This window comes from Schistocerca gregaria, chromosome 2 (genome assembly GCF_023897955.1).
Source record: "Schistocerca gregaria isolate iqSchGreg1 chromosome 2, iqSchGreg1.2, whole genome shotgun sequence".
NCBI lineage: Eukaryota > Metazoa > Arthropoda > Insecta > Orthoptera > Acrididae > Schistocerca > Schistocerca gregaria.
This window is the reverse complement of record NC_064921.1, coordinates 242,287,167-242,301,839: the sequence shown is the minus strand read 5'-3', so window position 1 is coordinate 242,301,839 and position 14,673 is coordinate 242,287,167. Positions and strand designations below refer to the sequence as shown.

Here is a 14,673-nt window from a genome sequence, read left to right as displayed (position 1 = left end):
CACACACACACACACACACACGAACACACGAACACACAAGAAGTGGAAATACATCCTTCTTGATCGCTTTTGTTACAGCTCCAAAAATTTCTATCCTTTTGTTTATAAAAAATGTCTGCTGCTAATCTATCAGCAGAAGCAATTTTTTCCAATCTTTCTCCAAGTGCAATTGAATTTTTGAGATACTCTTCTCTACAGTTCATGTGGCCCATATTTTCAAAACCACTTAATGTACCATGCCACCAACTGGGCAAATATTTGAAGTAAAAATGTAAAAGGTATGGATTACACAAATACACTACAGTATGCTCACTGAAAGGCCAATAGAGCCTTTTGTTGTAATAAGTGGAAGATTATGATAGGCCAGGAGTGACAAGTCTCCTAAAGCAGAACATAGCTGCATATGGTACATTTAAAGTTTGGGTGGTGAAGAAAAGATAATGATAAATGATTATAGAATAATATTGTGACATTCACAGAACTGATTCCATTGAAGCCCATATTGTGTCTTGACTTTGAAACAAATATAACAATAATAAGAACAAAAAATAATTATACAAAAAAATTTCATATTTATCCAACATAATTAATCAACTAGTAGCTTTCAGGGGCAAACAAGATATAGTATGAAGGTTTTGAGTAGATTAGTAAATAATAAGGAAAAAACAAACATGATTAATGTTCAAGTATTATAGCACAATTAAAAAAAGGATGAATGTTATTGTAATATTTTATATCTGAATGCTATTACTTAGAAAAGAGGAACATGCTTTCTCATTTATTTGGGCAGGTAATTGTGAGGGGTGCAGAATTTGGCTGAATTAAATCTGGGATTTCCTTATAAGAATTAGTGATGCAAAATTTTCTATACGCTCATAGCCTATACATGAGCAAGCAAGTCTATAACAAATTCTGTGCTGTTTGAAAATCACACAAATGTATCTTGTACTAATTGAAATATTTGTTTTGTATTATTTGTTTGAGGTACACATTGGTAAGTGTGCAGCAGCTGGAGTTTGTCAGCAGGTGCTACACAGATTTCTGAAATAAAATTTTACAGTAATTTGTGACTTTCTAAAGCCATTCAGAAGTAATGAATATTATTATTAGTAGACTGGTAATGAATTAAGATTTTATATTAAAAAAATCACACCAAGAATTTATGTTTCACCATCCAAACCATTTCAACCTTGTAGCTACACCGAGTGGGGTGGCGCAGTGGTTAGCACACTGGACTCGTATTCGGGAGGATGACGGTTCAATCCCATGCCTGGCCATCCTGATTTAGGTTTTCAATGATTTTCCTAAATAACTCCAGGCATATGCTGGGATGGTTCCTTTGAAAGGGCACAGCTGACTTCCTTCCCCGTCCTTCCCTAATCTGATGAGACCAATGACCTCACTGTCTGGTCTCCTCTCCCACAACAACCCAAGGTTTTGTAGCTACAAACAGGCCTGACCTTATCTACACTGTCAGTATAGAGAGAGGGATTACTGATCACAGTGACACTACAGTGACAATGGTAACTAAAGTTAATAAATCCATCAAGAAGGAAAGGGCAGGTAATCTGTTTGCATCATATTTAGACAATGAATGGACATCGTTTAGTTATAATATGATGGATGTGGAATTAAGGACAATGTTTGAACTGACAGTAAATTGTATTCCAGGTCCTGATGGATTCCATTTCAGTTTTACACAGCGTACTCCTTGGCATTTATCAGAAATTCTTTGGCCGACACAAAGGCCCAACCAACTGGAAAAATGTGCATATGGCAAGAAGGGTAAAGTAATGGATCCACAAAATTATTAGCAGACTGTTAAAACTTTGCAGACCAAGATCGAGCATCGCCTGGGCTGCAACTTTGTGTTAAAAGGACCATGCCTGAGTATAGGTCGAGCTGCGATTTTCTCAATGCGTGATCCACCTGATGCTAGAAAACTTGGACTCATTTTGTATAAGGACAATGTACAGACGTTTCGCAACCTACCCCTTGACTGCTGCTGCCTTCTGTTGCCAATTTCTAGAATTACTTCAAAACAAACATTAGCAAATGTAACAGCTGCTTCAATGAATGCTAAACCAATATGACCGCAATGAGATGATTTTGTATGTGCACTCGTTAGGTTTCACAGTTTGCTGTAACTCTGCAATAGATACATCAAGTTTGTTGAGTGAGCAAGAAATTTTGGAAGTTCAAGAGAAGGAAATTACTCAATAACTCACCTCACAGTACTTTCTTGAGAGGAAAATTATACTTTCTGTATCATTAATGCAAAATTTGTAATATGAATTACACTTTCTGATGCCATTATTTTAAAATTTGTGATCTATCAAAGAACTAAAGTAACAATGAAAAATAAATCTTGAAGCTCAGCCTTTTTTTAGTATGTGTTACTCTAGAAGCTACATCTATTACATGTGTGATAGTAATGCTTTAAATAATGGCATAAATGGCTGGTTTCTTCTGATAAGTGACCCCATTTCCAAAGTGTTAACAAAGGTCCAAGTTTATGGATAGATTGTCAGATATGCAAGTGGCTCCAAGACTTCTTAAGCAACAGAACCCAGTATGCTGCCCAGGATGGTTAGTGTCTATAGATAGATTAAATATCTAGGTTTAACATTGCAAAGCAATGTGAGATGGAAGAACCATATAAGGTCAACTGTTAGGGAAGCAAAATGTCGACTTTGGTTTATTGGGAAAATTTTTGGAAAGTGCAGCTTATTTACAAAGGAGACTATGTATAGAACTCTTAAGCTGCCCTTTTCTTTAGTATTGCTTGATTCTCTGGGGGTCCCACTAAGGTTGGATTAAAGGAAGATATCAAAGCAAATCAGATGCATGGTTCTATATTTCTATTTGTAGACTTGATCAGCAAGGGAGTATTACAGAACTACTCCCTGAATGGAAGGCATCCTATTCATGAAACATTACTGGGGAAGCTTAGAGAACCAGAATTTGTGACTAACTGCACTGCCACCAACAACATTCTGAGCATGTGCGCACATGCTCACATGCACACACACATGGTGCAGCAGAATACACGGTGCTGAGAATGCAGTTCTGAAACTTTACTGGAATGACGGATTGTCAAGTGGATGGGGGAGAAAGGAGCTGGAGAGCAGACGGGAGGGCTGAAGAAGAGTGGCTGACATCTGGGAGGGAGGAAGCTGATTCTTGGGATAAGGAGGTGACACTTGCACCTACACTTGGTAGGTTTGTGCAGTGTATGATGATGTGGAAGAAGTGGATTGGTAGCAGGTGACAAAACAGAAGAATGGGAGACTGCAAGGAAAAGGCTGTGGGTGTAGGAAGAGTGATGTTCTGTCACCTCCTAATGATATAGTCTTTCATATGCCATTGTCGTCTTGTGCCGGCATCACATTCTTTTCCTGTTAACCTGCTGCCTCACTCTCCTGCATTTGTATCACCTGCACCCACTGCCTCCCTTCCAGCATTGTCACACATATTCAGTGTAATATATGACACACAACATACATAATCTTAATACACTAGACATTTTATGATTGACAATGTAATTTATATCACTATGTGACAACAGATAACTCTGTATAAATGTTTTTTTTCTTTTATTTTATGATTTGTTCATAGTTGTTTACATTTTTGCATGTGTCATACTTTTCCTTACAGCAGCAAATTCATCGATTTCACTGTCTGACACCACTGATTTTATATTGCCAAGTATGATGTTGTAAATGATTTTATGTCAGTATGTGACATGTTGTTATATGTGGTTTTACATTAACAGGTACATCAGTTAACAGGATTATGAAAGTCTTGAAATGTTTTCTTTTACATTCTTTCATTTGGTACACAGGGACCTAATAATTGTTTGTGGACTGAAATTGATTGTTCAAGGAAAAAAAAAAAAAAAAAAAAAAAAAATCCAGCACAAATAATGACGTTCTTCAAATATTTATGAGTAGTGGTGCACCAAATTATGAAAATTATATTGGTATGATTACATTAAAATGTAAAATTTGTATAACATTCATGGTGGATACCAATATTATCAAAATAAACAGCATAAAATTAAATTTTTCTGTGGTAGTTCCGTTCTGTCACAATGAGTGTCCAATTTATCACTTTAAGAAATAATTTGAATGTTAAAACAGCAGATGGGAACAAACAAGTATTAATGGAGATTAGACTATTGTATCTTACTAACCAAGCACAAAAAACTTCAGAAACCAGTTGGATGTTATTTCACACAATTTTTATACTATGTTACCACAACGAATTTCAGATCCATCACATGTATTTTAACTAGTTTACAAAATTCTAAATAACATTTCTAGAATTTCATTTCACTAAATTATATTTAGGCCTACACCACTTCAAGGCCACATAAAAACAGCTCTTGTTTCAATAGCAATTTCATTTTGAAATGTGAAACGTTTTACGATGTTATGTAAATGTCCCAGTCACAAGGAATGGCCCTGATGGACTACGTTTTCTGAGGATTCTTACATGAACCTCAGCCTGGCACCTGCCTGAAATCAGTCTGTACCTGCTCCCAGATATTTAATGGAGGTTACTGTTTATAGGAATTATTCAGCAGTTGTATAACCAAACATTAACTGAATCTGCAAGCTTACTGACTTGGAACATATCTTCTGCAATCTCATAGCCTGTCCTCTGGGATGTTCTGCTATTACCATATTTACTCGAATCTAAACCGCACTTTTTTCCGGTTTTTGTAATCCAAAAGACCACCTGTGGCTTAGAATCGAGAGCAAAGTAAGCGGAAGTTCTGAAAAATGTTGGTATGTGCCGCCACAATTAACTTCTGCCGTCGAATATATGTAGCGTTACACAGGCATGTTTTGCAGGCATGAAGATAAATACTGGCAAAAAACCTCTGCGCCAGTAAATAAATTTAAAGAAAAATGTGGAAGACGAGCTATTTTCTCCGCCCTGAGTTTCAACCACTGCATTTTCATACATTGTCCAACGAAGTAAATACAAATTCTGTAATGTTCATCTTCGAATGTAGCAGAATTTCAACTTTTATGAATTGTGAATCACATGCATTATTCTCTTCACAATAAGCATAATATGAATATAAACATTTTGCCATGTATTCTTTCGTGCTGCTATCTCATTTAAATCATGTCTGTCTAATAAACTACGAAACTAGAGTGAGACAATAGCAAACACAGATCTGTATCTCCAGGCATCAAGCTGCCACCACCCAGCACAAACAGCCGGTGTTCTCAGTACCTTAATATATCGAGCGTATGTAATATCGGATGATGAAAACCTCCACACAGAATTAGAACACTTGCAGAAGGTTTTTAAAGAGAATGGCTACACTTCACGCCAAACAAGAAAGGCCATGCGCAACTGTTATAACAAGAGCAGCGCACTGAGGACGCTGATGGCGACTAAATCTACTGCGTTTTTTCCATACGCCGGGAATGTGTCGTCGAAAATAGGCCGATTACTGAAGAAGAATAAAATCAAGGTTATCTTCCGTCCACCAGCAAAGAACCGGGCCCTGGTTGGATCCGTTAAAGACGATTTACAACTGAAGAAAGCAGGCGTCTACAAAATTCCCTGTGAATGTGGCTCTGCATATATTGGCCAGACGACAAGAACTGTCCATGAACAATGTACAGAACATGAAAGATACACCTGACTGCGGCAATCGTCAAAATCGGCAGTAGCAGAGCACTTTATTTCATTGGGACATTCAATGGAATACAATGGAACAAAAATTTTAGCTCCGGTTTCCGGATTTTGGGATTCCGTAATCAAGGAATCAGTGGAAATACGTCTTGCCGATAATCTTATAAATCGTGACAACGGCTTTCAACTGGATAAAAATTGGAATCCTGTTATTAAAATTATACAATCGCAGCGGAATAGACAGCGTCATTCGATACTCAATGACTAGATGATCTTTTATTTTCACCACCGAGGGCAGCACGTACAACTCGGCTATGCCAGTACATTTCGCATGTGCGAGATTCGGCATAAATACCGCGACTGCACCTGGGCTCTTCAGTAGTTGTGTACTCACCTGAGGATGGCCGAATGTCTCTGGGCCAAAATATTGTGGCAGAATGTCGACGGGATCCGGTTGCATACCCAGAAATTATTAGAAGAACTTGGTGTAATACTTTGTAGGGATATGAAATGGAATGATCACATAGGGTCAGTCGTGGGTAAAGCACGTGGTAGACTTCGGTTTATTGGTAGAATATTGGGGACGTGCAATCAGTCTACACAAGAGATTGCTTACAAATCACTCACATGACCCATCCTAGAATATTGGTCAAGTGTGTGGAACTCATGCCAGATAATACTAGCAGGGGATATTGAACATATACAGAGAAGGGCACTGTGGATGGTCACAGGTTTGTTTGATCCATGGGGCAGTGACACAGAGATAATGAGGGAACTGAAATCACACTCAAAGACAGACGTAAACTACCCTGAGAGAGTCTGTTAGCAAAGTTTCAAGAACCAGTTTTGAACGATTATGCTAAGCATATACTACAAACCCCTACATATGACTGACACAGGCACTGTGAAGATAAGATTAGAATAATTACTGCATGCACAGAGGCATTCAAACACTCATTCTTTTCACACTCCATATGTGAATGGAACAGGAAGAAGTCCTAAGAACTGGTACAATGGGACATATTGTCTGCCATCCACCTCATGGTGGTTTGCTGAGTTGGATGTGGATGTAGATGTAGACTGATTGAGACTTTGTATAACACGACAATTTACTGACATGTGTAAAATGGAAAATTACAATCTTGTAAAAAAGTAAGCTTTTTACATGTCAGTTACTAATACAAAAATCAGGAAAATGAAAAGTAACAGAGAAAACAGGCAGCGACCTGAGTGTTTTTGGCTAAGATCGGTATGACTCAAAAACTGAAAAACTACTTTATAAGGATGACATTACAATACACATGGATTTCTCTCAGGCAATAAAATTTTATCGATTATGAAATACAAGTTCATGAAGTTTACTCAGAATCTGAAATCTTTAATTAGTAATTACATGCCGTAATTTATTTGTTTAATATAAAGGTGTTTTGAATTTTGTATGCATTAAAAAAAGTGTCAATTTATGTGTGGCTTTTACCCCGAGATGAGTTTTCAGCAGAGTGCAAAAAGTGCATGTGTACAGTTCACTGACTTATATGGTGAATTTTATTTTGTGATCTTCACCCGAACGGTGAGTAAATCCAGTTTCATTTAAACTTTCCGTGAAATGGACACATCACGTTATTACAAAAGAGTCATTTAGCCCATTAAGGAAAAACTGAAACCTGCATGCTCGATCTGAAATACATAACACGTCAGTGCATGATCGAGCTGTCCAGTAAATCGCATAATTAGTTGCAAATGTATTTGGACTTAATGCACAAAGTTGGAAATTAATTTTGAGACAAGTGGTGGTTTTGACAAAAAATTAACCGAAAGTTTATTTAAAATATCGAGAACCGGAAGTTTATTCAAAATATCGAGGTCCAGTTTTAATTGAGAGAAGATCAAGTAGATAAAAAGCTGAGGGCTAGTAGAAATGTTTGGGTAACAGAAGAGATACTGCATTTAACTGATGAAAAGAGAAAATATAAAAATGCAGTAAATGAAGCAGGCAAGAAGGAATACAAATGTCTCAAAAATGAGATTAACAGGTAGTGCAAAATGGCTAAGTACGGATGGCTAGTGGACAAATGTAAAGATGTAGAGGCATATATCACTAGGGGTAAGATAGATACTGCCTACAGGAAAATTAAAGAGACCTTTGGAGAAAAGAGAACCACTTGTATGAATATCAAGAGCTCAGATGGAAACCCAGTTCTAAGCAAAGAAGGGAAAGCAGAAAGGTGGAAGGAGTATATAGAGGGACTATACAAGGGCAATGTACTTGAAGACAATATTATGGAAATGGAAGAGGATGTAGATGAAGATGAAATGGGAGATACGATACTGCGTGAAGAAATTGACAGAGCACTGAAAGACGTGAGTCGGAACAAGGCCCCGGGAGTAGACAACATTCCATTAGAACTACTGATGGCCTTGGGAGAGCCAGTCCTGACAAACTCTACCATCTGGTGAGTAAGATGTATGAGACAGGTGAAATACCCTCAGACTTCAAGAAGAATATAATAATTCCAATCCCAAAGAAAGCAGGTGATGACAGGTGTGAAAATTACCGAACTATCAGGTTAATAAGTCATGGCTGCAAAATACTAACGCGAATTCTTTACACAGGAATGGAAAAACTAGTAGAAGCCAACCTTGGGGAAGATCAGTTCAGATTCTGTAGAAATGTTGCAACATGTGAGGCAATACTGACCCAACTACTAACCTTAGAAGATAGGTTAAGGAAAGGCAAACCTATGTTTCTAGCATTTGTGGACTTAGAGAAAGCTTTTGACAAGGTTGACTGGAATACTCTCTTTCAAATTTTGAGGGTAGCAGGGGTCAAATAAAGGGAGCGAAAGGCTATTTACAATTTGTACAGAAACCAGATGGTGGTTTTAAAGTTGATTTATTAAAATTGAGGGGCACAAAAGAGAAGCAGTGATTGAGAAGGGAGTGAGACAGGGCTGTAGGCTATCCCCAATGTTATTCAATATGTATATTGAGCAAGCAGAAAAGAAAAATTTGGAGTAGGAATTAAAATCCATGGAGAAGAAATAAAAACTTTGAGGTTTGCCGATGACATTGTAATTCTGTCAGAGACAGCGAAGGACCTGGAAGAGCAGTTGAACAGAATGGACAGTGTCTTGAAAGGCGTATGTAAGATGAACATCAACAAAAGCAAAACGAGGAACATGGAATGTAGTTTAATTAAACCAAGTGATGCTAAGGGAATCAAATTAGGAAATGAGACACTTAAAGTAGTAGATGAGATCTGCTATTTGGGGAGCAAAATAACTGATGATGGTCGAAGTAGAGAGGATATAAAATGTAGACTGGCAATGGTAAGGAAAGAGTTTCTGAAGAAGAGAAATTTGTTAACATCGAGTATAGATTTAAGTGTCAGGAAGTCGTTTCTGAAAGTATTTGTATGGAGTGTAGTCATGTATTGAATTGAAACGTGGACGATAAATAGTTTGGGCAAGAAGAGCATAGAAGCTTTCGAAATGTGGTGCTACAGAAGAACGCTGAAGATTGGATGGGTAGATCACATAACTAATGAGGAAGTACTGAATAGAATCAGGGAGAAGAGGAATTTGTGGCACAACTTGACAAGAAGAAGGAATCAGTTAGTAGGCACATTCTGCAGCATCAAGGGATCACCAATTTAGTGATGGAGAGAAGTATGGAGGGTAAAAATTGTAGAGGGAGACCAAGAGATGAATACACTAAGCAGATTCAGAAGGATGTAGATTGCAGTAGTTACTTGGAAATGAAGAAGCTTGCATAGGATAGAATAGTGTGGAGAGCTGCATCAAACCAGTCTCTGGACTGAAGACCACAACAAGAACATCACCACCTTGTTGATTACACTACCTAGCAACACTGTAAAGCAGCTTAATTAATTCATTAGAATGATTTGTGACGCAGTGAGGCCCATTACACACACAAAATGTTACACGAAGTTAGCTGATGCACGAGAGTACGGGATTGTTTTTCTTTTCACAAATGCCAATAAACTGGCAGTTTCAAAAGTTAAGTATTTAACTGTTGTGTACTTCATTGACTGTCCTATATCACTATGGAACTTGATGTATCGTGTCTCTTCACATGAGATCTCAAGAAGCTGGGATAAACAAGAAGAAGAAAAAGACTAAAAAGAGGCATCAGTATACTTTGATCACTTATCTTGATATCTATCATATCTCTGCACCTATAATGATTCAAAGGGGGTATTATTGCATAATCCTCCTCTGTGAAAAAATTTGTGATATGGAATTTTGTATAGTTATAGAGACTGTATAGACTGATCTGACCCACTTACTGGTTATACGAAAGACCACAACTTTTAGATGCCTATATACACAGTTTCAAGAAACAGTATTAAGTGAAGTATCTGGGAATATCACTCCCACACAGGGATCACAATGATAAAACTGAAGTAATTACACCTTGCCGAGAGGGATTATTTAGGCAGGCATTCATTCTGCACCTCATACAAAAATGGAACATGAAGAAACCTTAACATAGGGTGCTATGGAAAATACCCTTTGCCATGCACTTTATAATGGTTTGCAGAGTGTAAGTGTAGATGGGGAGTCTGTTTCTCATCTTAACAGAAAAAAATGGGTCAGACTGGTAAACAGAGACACACAGCAGTCCTGAAAAGGATAAAAAGACAATACAAAAGACAATACATTCCACTTCATCCCCTAGAATTTTGCCCACTGACTAAGTGCTTTCTTCTTCTTTCACAATATTAAATTAATATTTAGTAAAATTAGGAAGTGTTTCTAAGATCTTGTTCTTATGATTATCCATAAATTACTACACTTTTTTTTACTCTGTTAAGTAGTGTTGTTAATGGTACTGACAAATTTACACACTACTGAAATATTTATCATACCTTTGCTTCTCAGATAACATGGAATTTCTACAGCATGTCCACATGCTGGTCTAATGCGACTTGGTACAAGTTCCTCACACTGTGACGTGCATGGATTGCAGCACAGGCTCTTACAACAATGTCCACAAGGAAGAAGTCTTTCACAAGTCTTTCTACACATGTTGCGTGTGGGTTGCTTACAACAAGGTACGACAATTTCATGTCCACATTCTGGTATAACTTTCTGTACCTGTAGGAAAAATAAATCTTTCTTATTTGCCACATCAAATCATAATTATTTATTTTGACTGCTTTTTCATCACTGACAGCTTTACAAATTACAGTTGTACAATATATTAATAGGACTAATCTGATACATAGCACAGACAGTTTCAACAACTTTAAATTATTTCAAAATAAGGAGCCTACTTTCTACAGTGCTACTTTCTACAGTGCTGATAAAAAGAGATCCTGAAAGTAATGAATCAAACAGGGTTCTTCACCCAAAAACACAACATGGTATTCATTTTTCAGATATATTTTGAATCAGTTATAAATTAAAACTGGTATTTAGTAAAAATAAACAACATTATATCATTTGCTGCATGGTACAATACACATTCAATCTTAATGTGTTCTTGGAATGTCAATTAGTAAACGTTTCCTTCTGGATACTACAATTTCTAATATAGTTTGACCTGAACATTTGCCTATTAACAGAGCCTACACCTGACTTACATCTTTCGAAGTTAATCATAGTATCAACTACACTGTGTGATCAGCAATAATTCTAATGTGCACTGGAAGTAATAAACACTCACTATGAACCAAAAATTTAAAAATAAATAATGCAAAAATTTAATTGCAAAAACACCTTCTGCTGTAACTGTTGTCTAGGTTTCATGAAATGTATCTTTATTCTGAATAGAGAAGCTGTTACTGACTGCTAAAATAATGTGACTTACCAAGGCTGCAGAAAAATTTATATAGGATTAACTACCTCTTTTCTGCCACAATGGTTGATGTGTATGTAACTTAATGCATTTATTTTGATGAGTACGATGCTGACTGACTTCTATATAGCTTAACGCATTTATGTTGATGAGAGCCACGTTGATTTCTCATTTACATCTAACAAATAAATTACGTAAATAATAAAAGCTTGAAAGTAAGTTAAACATTTGTGATACCAGTAACAGAATGACAGGTCTCCGCACAGACACATTAAACATTTTAGCTCACTGCAGACTAAATATATAAATAAAAGGAAACCATTCAATAGTGAGACACAATGGATGGCCAGTAATTACTTTTGATGGCAATCTGTACTATTATTGCTAAAAGACACTTATAAAAATACACATCACTATCCTAGCTTTCACAAGCACTAGTTCCTTCCCTGGTGAGGAGAGTGCGATAGATTGGGGAAGGTTAAAAAGAAAGTGGTTCAGATTCCAGGATGAGAGGGACTCACTTGTTGTGAGGACAAGTTTGGACAACAGGTGAATTCAACTGATTCAGGGGACTGAAAGACCTGCCCTTCTTTTTTTAACTTCCCGACTTCAGAAGGTCAGATCACATATATCAGGTTCTAAAGTAGTGTGATGCAATTCACAAACAAATCAGTTAAGTAAAAAACATATGTTGTTTAGTAACAAATTCATCGGTAGTCAGCATGCAGTATAGTCATACTGTAATCATTAAGTTACTGGATTGAATCTGGCTAGTAGCACACATTATTTTAAATGCTATAATTTTTTACAAATGGAAATGTTAATTAACAAACACAGAATCATACTTTTTAAATAAAAATAACACTTATTTTCAATTAATGGTCATATGAAAAAAGCTTGGTATAAAAATTCGAAACATCAAAGAGAAACTTCTTTTTTGATTTCCAAACATTGAACAGTATTATCAATGCACATAGTTTTTTAACAAAAAATCATTCTGCATGTCTGTATCAAGTTTTAGTTGATTTTCATAAAACCAGTAACTGATAAAAATATTAATTTTATTAACAACAAACTTTTCAATATTTGTTAATTAGGATTCCCTTGGTTAATAAATACAAAATGTAAAAACTAACAAACAAAGTTGCTACAAGCAAGATTCGAACCAGTGACTTCACTATTACATGCTGATTATGCTACAAGCTGAACTACCGACAAATTTGTTATAGAAATGTGCTGTACTGTTTTAGGAAAAAGTCAACTAAGAAATTCAGTCTAAAAAACAGTTCTTTCTTGAGATATGTTACAGGACCATTACTTTCCGCATTATACACAAATAAAAGGATATATACTAATCATCAAACTGCCATAATGATTTGTAGATGATGATACTAACTAGTGGCATATGGTATCCCAAGGAATGCGTGACTTTACTTTATAAACATTTATTCTCTTCTTTCCTCTCTCTTGGAATACACGTGAGACAGCAAAAGGTTTTTCTTTCGAAAGTGCAAGGTTTCTGGTAATTTTCACTGATGAAGTCTTATCAGGTTATCATCCTATTGTATTGTGTAGGTCATTCATAATAGTAATGGGCTTGCAGAATAAGTGATGTGTTTCAAAGTAGTGAAGATGATCAAGTGCTCATAGCTCTTAAGGTATACATTTAGAGCCCATGTTTACTGGAAATTTGTCTTGTTTTGGCCTATCAAAGAATGGAATACTTTTTTTTGCTACCATCATGTGCATTATCAATAGTGCTAATGCATGAACATAAGGTAAACATTACTTATAACAGATGTGTGGTGCATACACCCACAACCGAGAACAGTACTCACTAACTTTAGCGCTCTAGATTTTTTTCTAGCAGAAAGTACGTAAGTCACACACACAAAACCACAAACACAGGCAAACATATCCTACTATTGCAGCAGTGGCATTATTGAGAGCAGTTGTCCAAGGTAGTAGAAGTGGGGTGTCGTCTGTGATTACAACCACTGATTTTAATTACAGGCAGTTTGGCATCAGTATCAAAGCATTGTGTAGCAAGAAGTGATGTGGAACGGAGAAATGCCCTGTGGACAGGCAATTTCTAATTGGGCATTTGCTCAAAGCAGTTTTAAATGTCCAAAATCTGGGCATTTATAAAAAAGTAATTTTCAAAGTTTTAGTGCTAGAAAGAATAATTCAGCAATTAAAATACGGGATGGGACGATACTTCCAATATTAAAAATTAGTAAATGTTTACACTTAAACCTAAGTGTATCATTGATTGCCTGTATTACTAAGAATGAAAAGAAAAAAAAAAAGCACGTTATTTTACTTTCATTCGAACTAGCTGCACATCAATCCTGTCCTTTTTCTTTTTCGTGACTCCATAATTCTTCTGCAACATGTGAATATCATGAAAATGATTGAAAGCTGTTTTTTAATTGTTTTTAGTAGCATAGTACATTTAAACTGTTTTTTATTTTTGATTGGACAAATATGGTACTTTTTCATATGGCCTGAAGTTCCAGTTATTACACATCATAAGCCATTATTAACCCTGATTGGGCCCAAACTAAGCTCCCTGATTGCACGGCCCATTGCTTGCATCAGTGGGCATTGTACTGGTCAAAGTAACAGTATTCAATACACTGAGATCCATCCAACCAGCGTCCTCTGGGACGCCTTGTCTCAGCTTCCCATGGGCTGGGACATAGACTTTGACAGGCAGAAAAGTCTCGATCTAGATGGACACACAAATAGAGCAGTTCTTGGAAGACTTTCTACTCAATTGTATATGTGTTCCAACAGCATCCAAGCATGCCTCATTTCTCCAGTGAGTCCTATAGCGTGTCCACACGGAATGGCCCACCGCGTTGTAGGCCACAGTACCACCAGGCCTCCAGTGTTTGTTTGTTCAACAACAACTTCAAATCTAGCCCAAGAAGATGACGGTTACCGGGTGGTGCCACCACACCTTCACCACACACACACACACACACACACACACACACACACACACACACACACACACACACACCAAATTTTCGCGATCGATGGAGCAACCTGGACCTTGGTTATATGCAATAGATCTCAGTTCACAGTCATAAGTCCTGACGTTCTGAACTCAAACAACATTATGCATTTAAGGCCTCCACCTTTTTATCCAACTTCTAATCAATTCTCAGTTTCTCTATTGTTTAC

At 36.8% G+C, this 14,673-nt stretch overlaps 1 protein-coding gene across 2 annotated transcripts in view; it reads right to left on the bottom strand.

Moving 5' to 3' along the window:
- Positions 1 to 14,673, bottom strand: part of LOC126336769 (NFX1-type zinc finger-containing protein 1-like) — a 301,188-nt gene that overhangs the window by 78,350 nt on the left and 208,165 nt on the right. For both annotated transcript variants that reach the window (XM_050000780.1, XM_050000779.1), the window contains exon 11: positions 10,550 to 10,778. In XM_050000780.1, the coding sequence (XP_049856737.1) occupies positions 10,550 to 10,778 (229 nt within the window). The remainder of the gene's footprint in view (positions 1 to 10,549; positions 10,779 to 14,673) is intronic.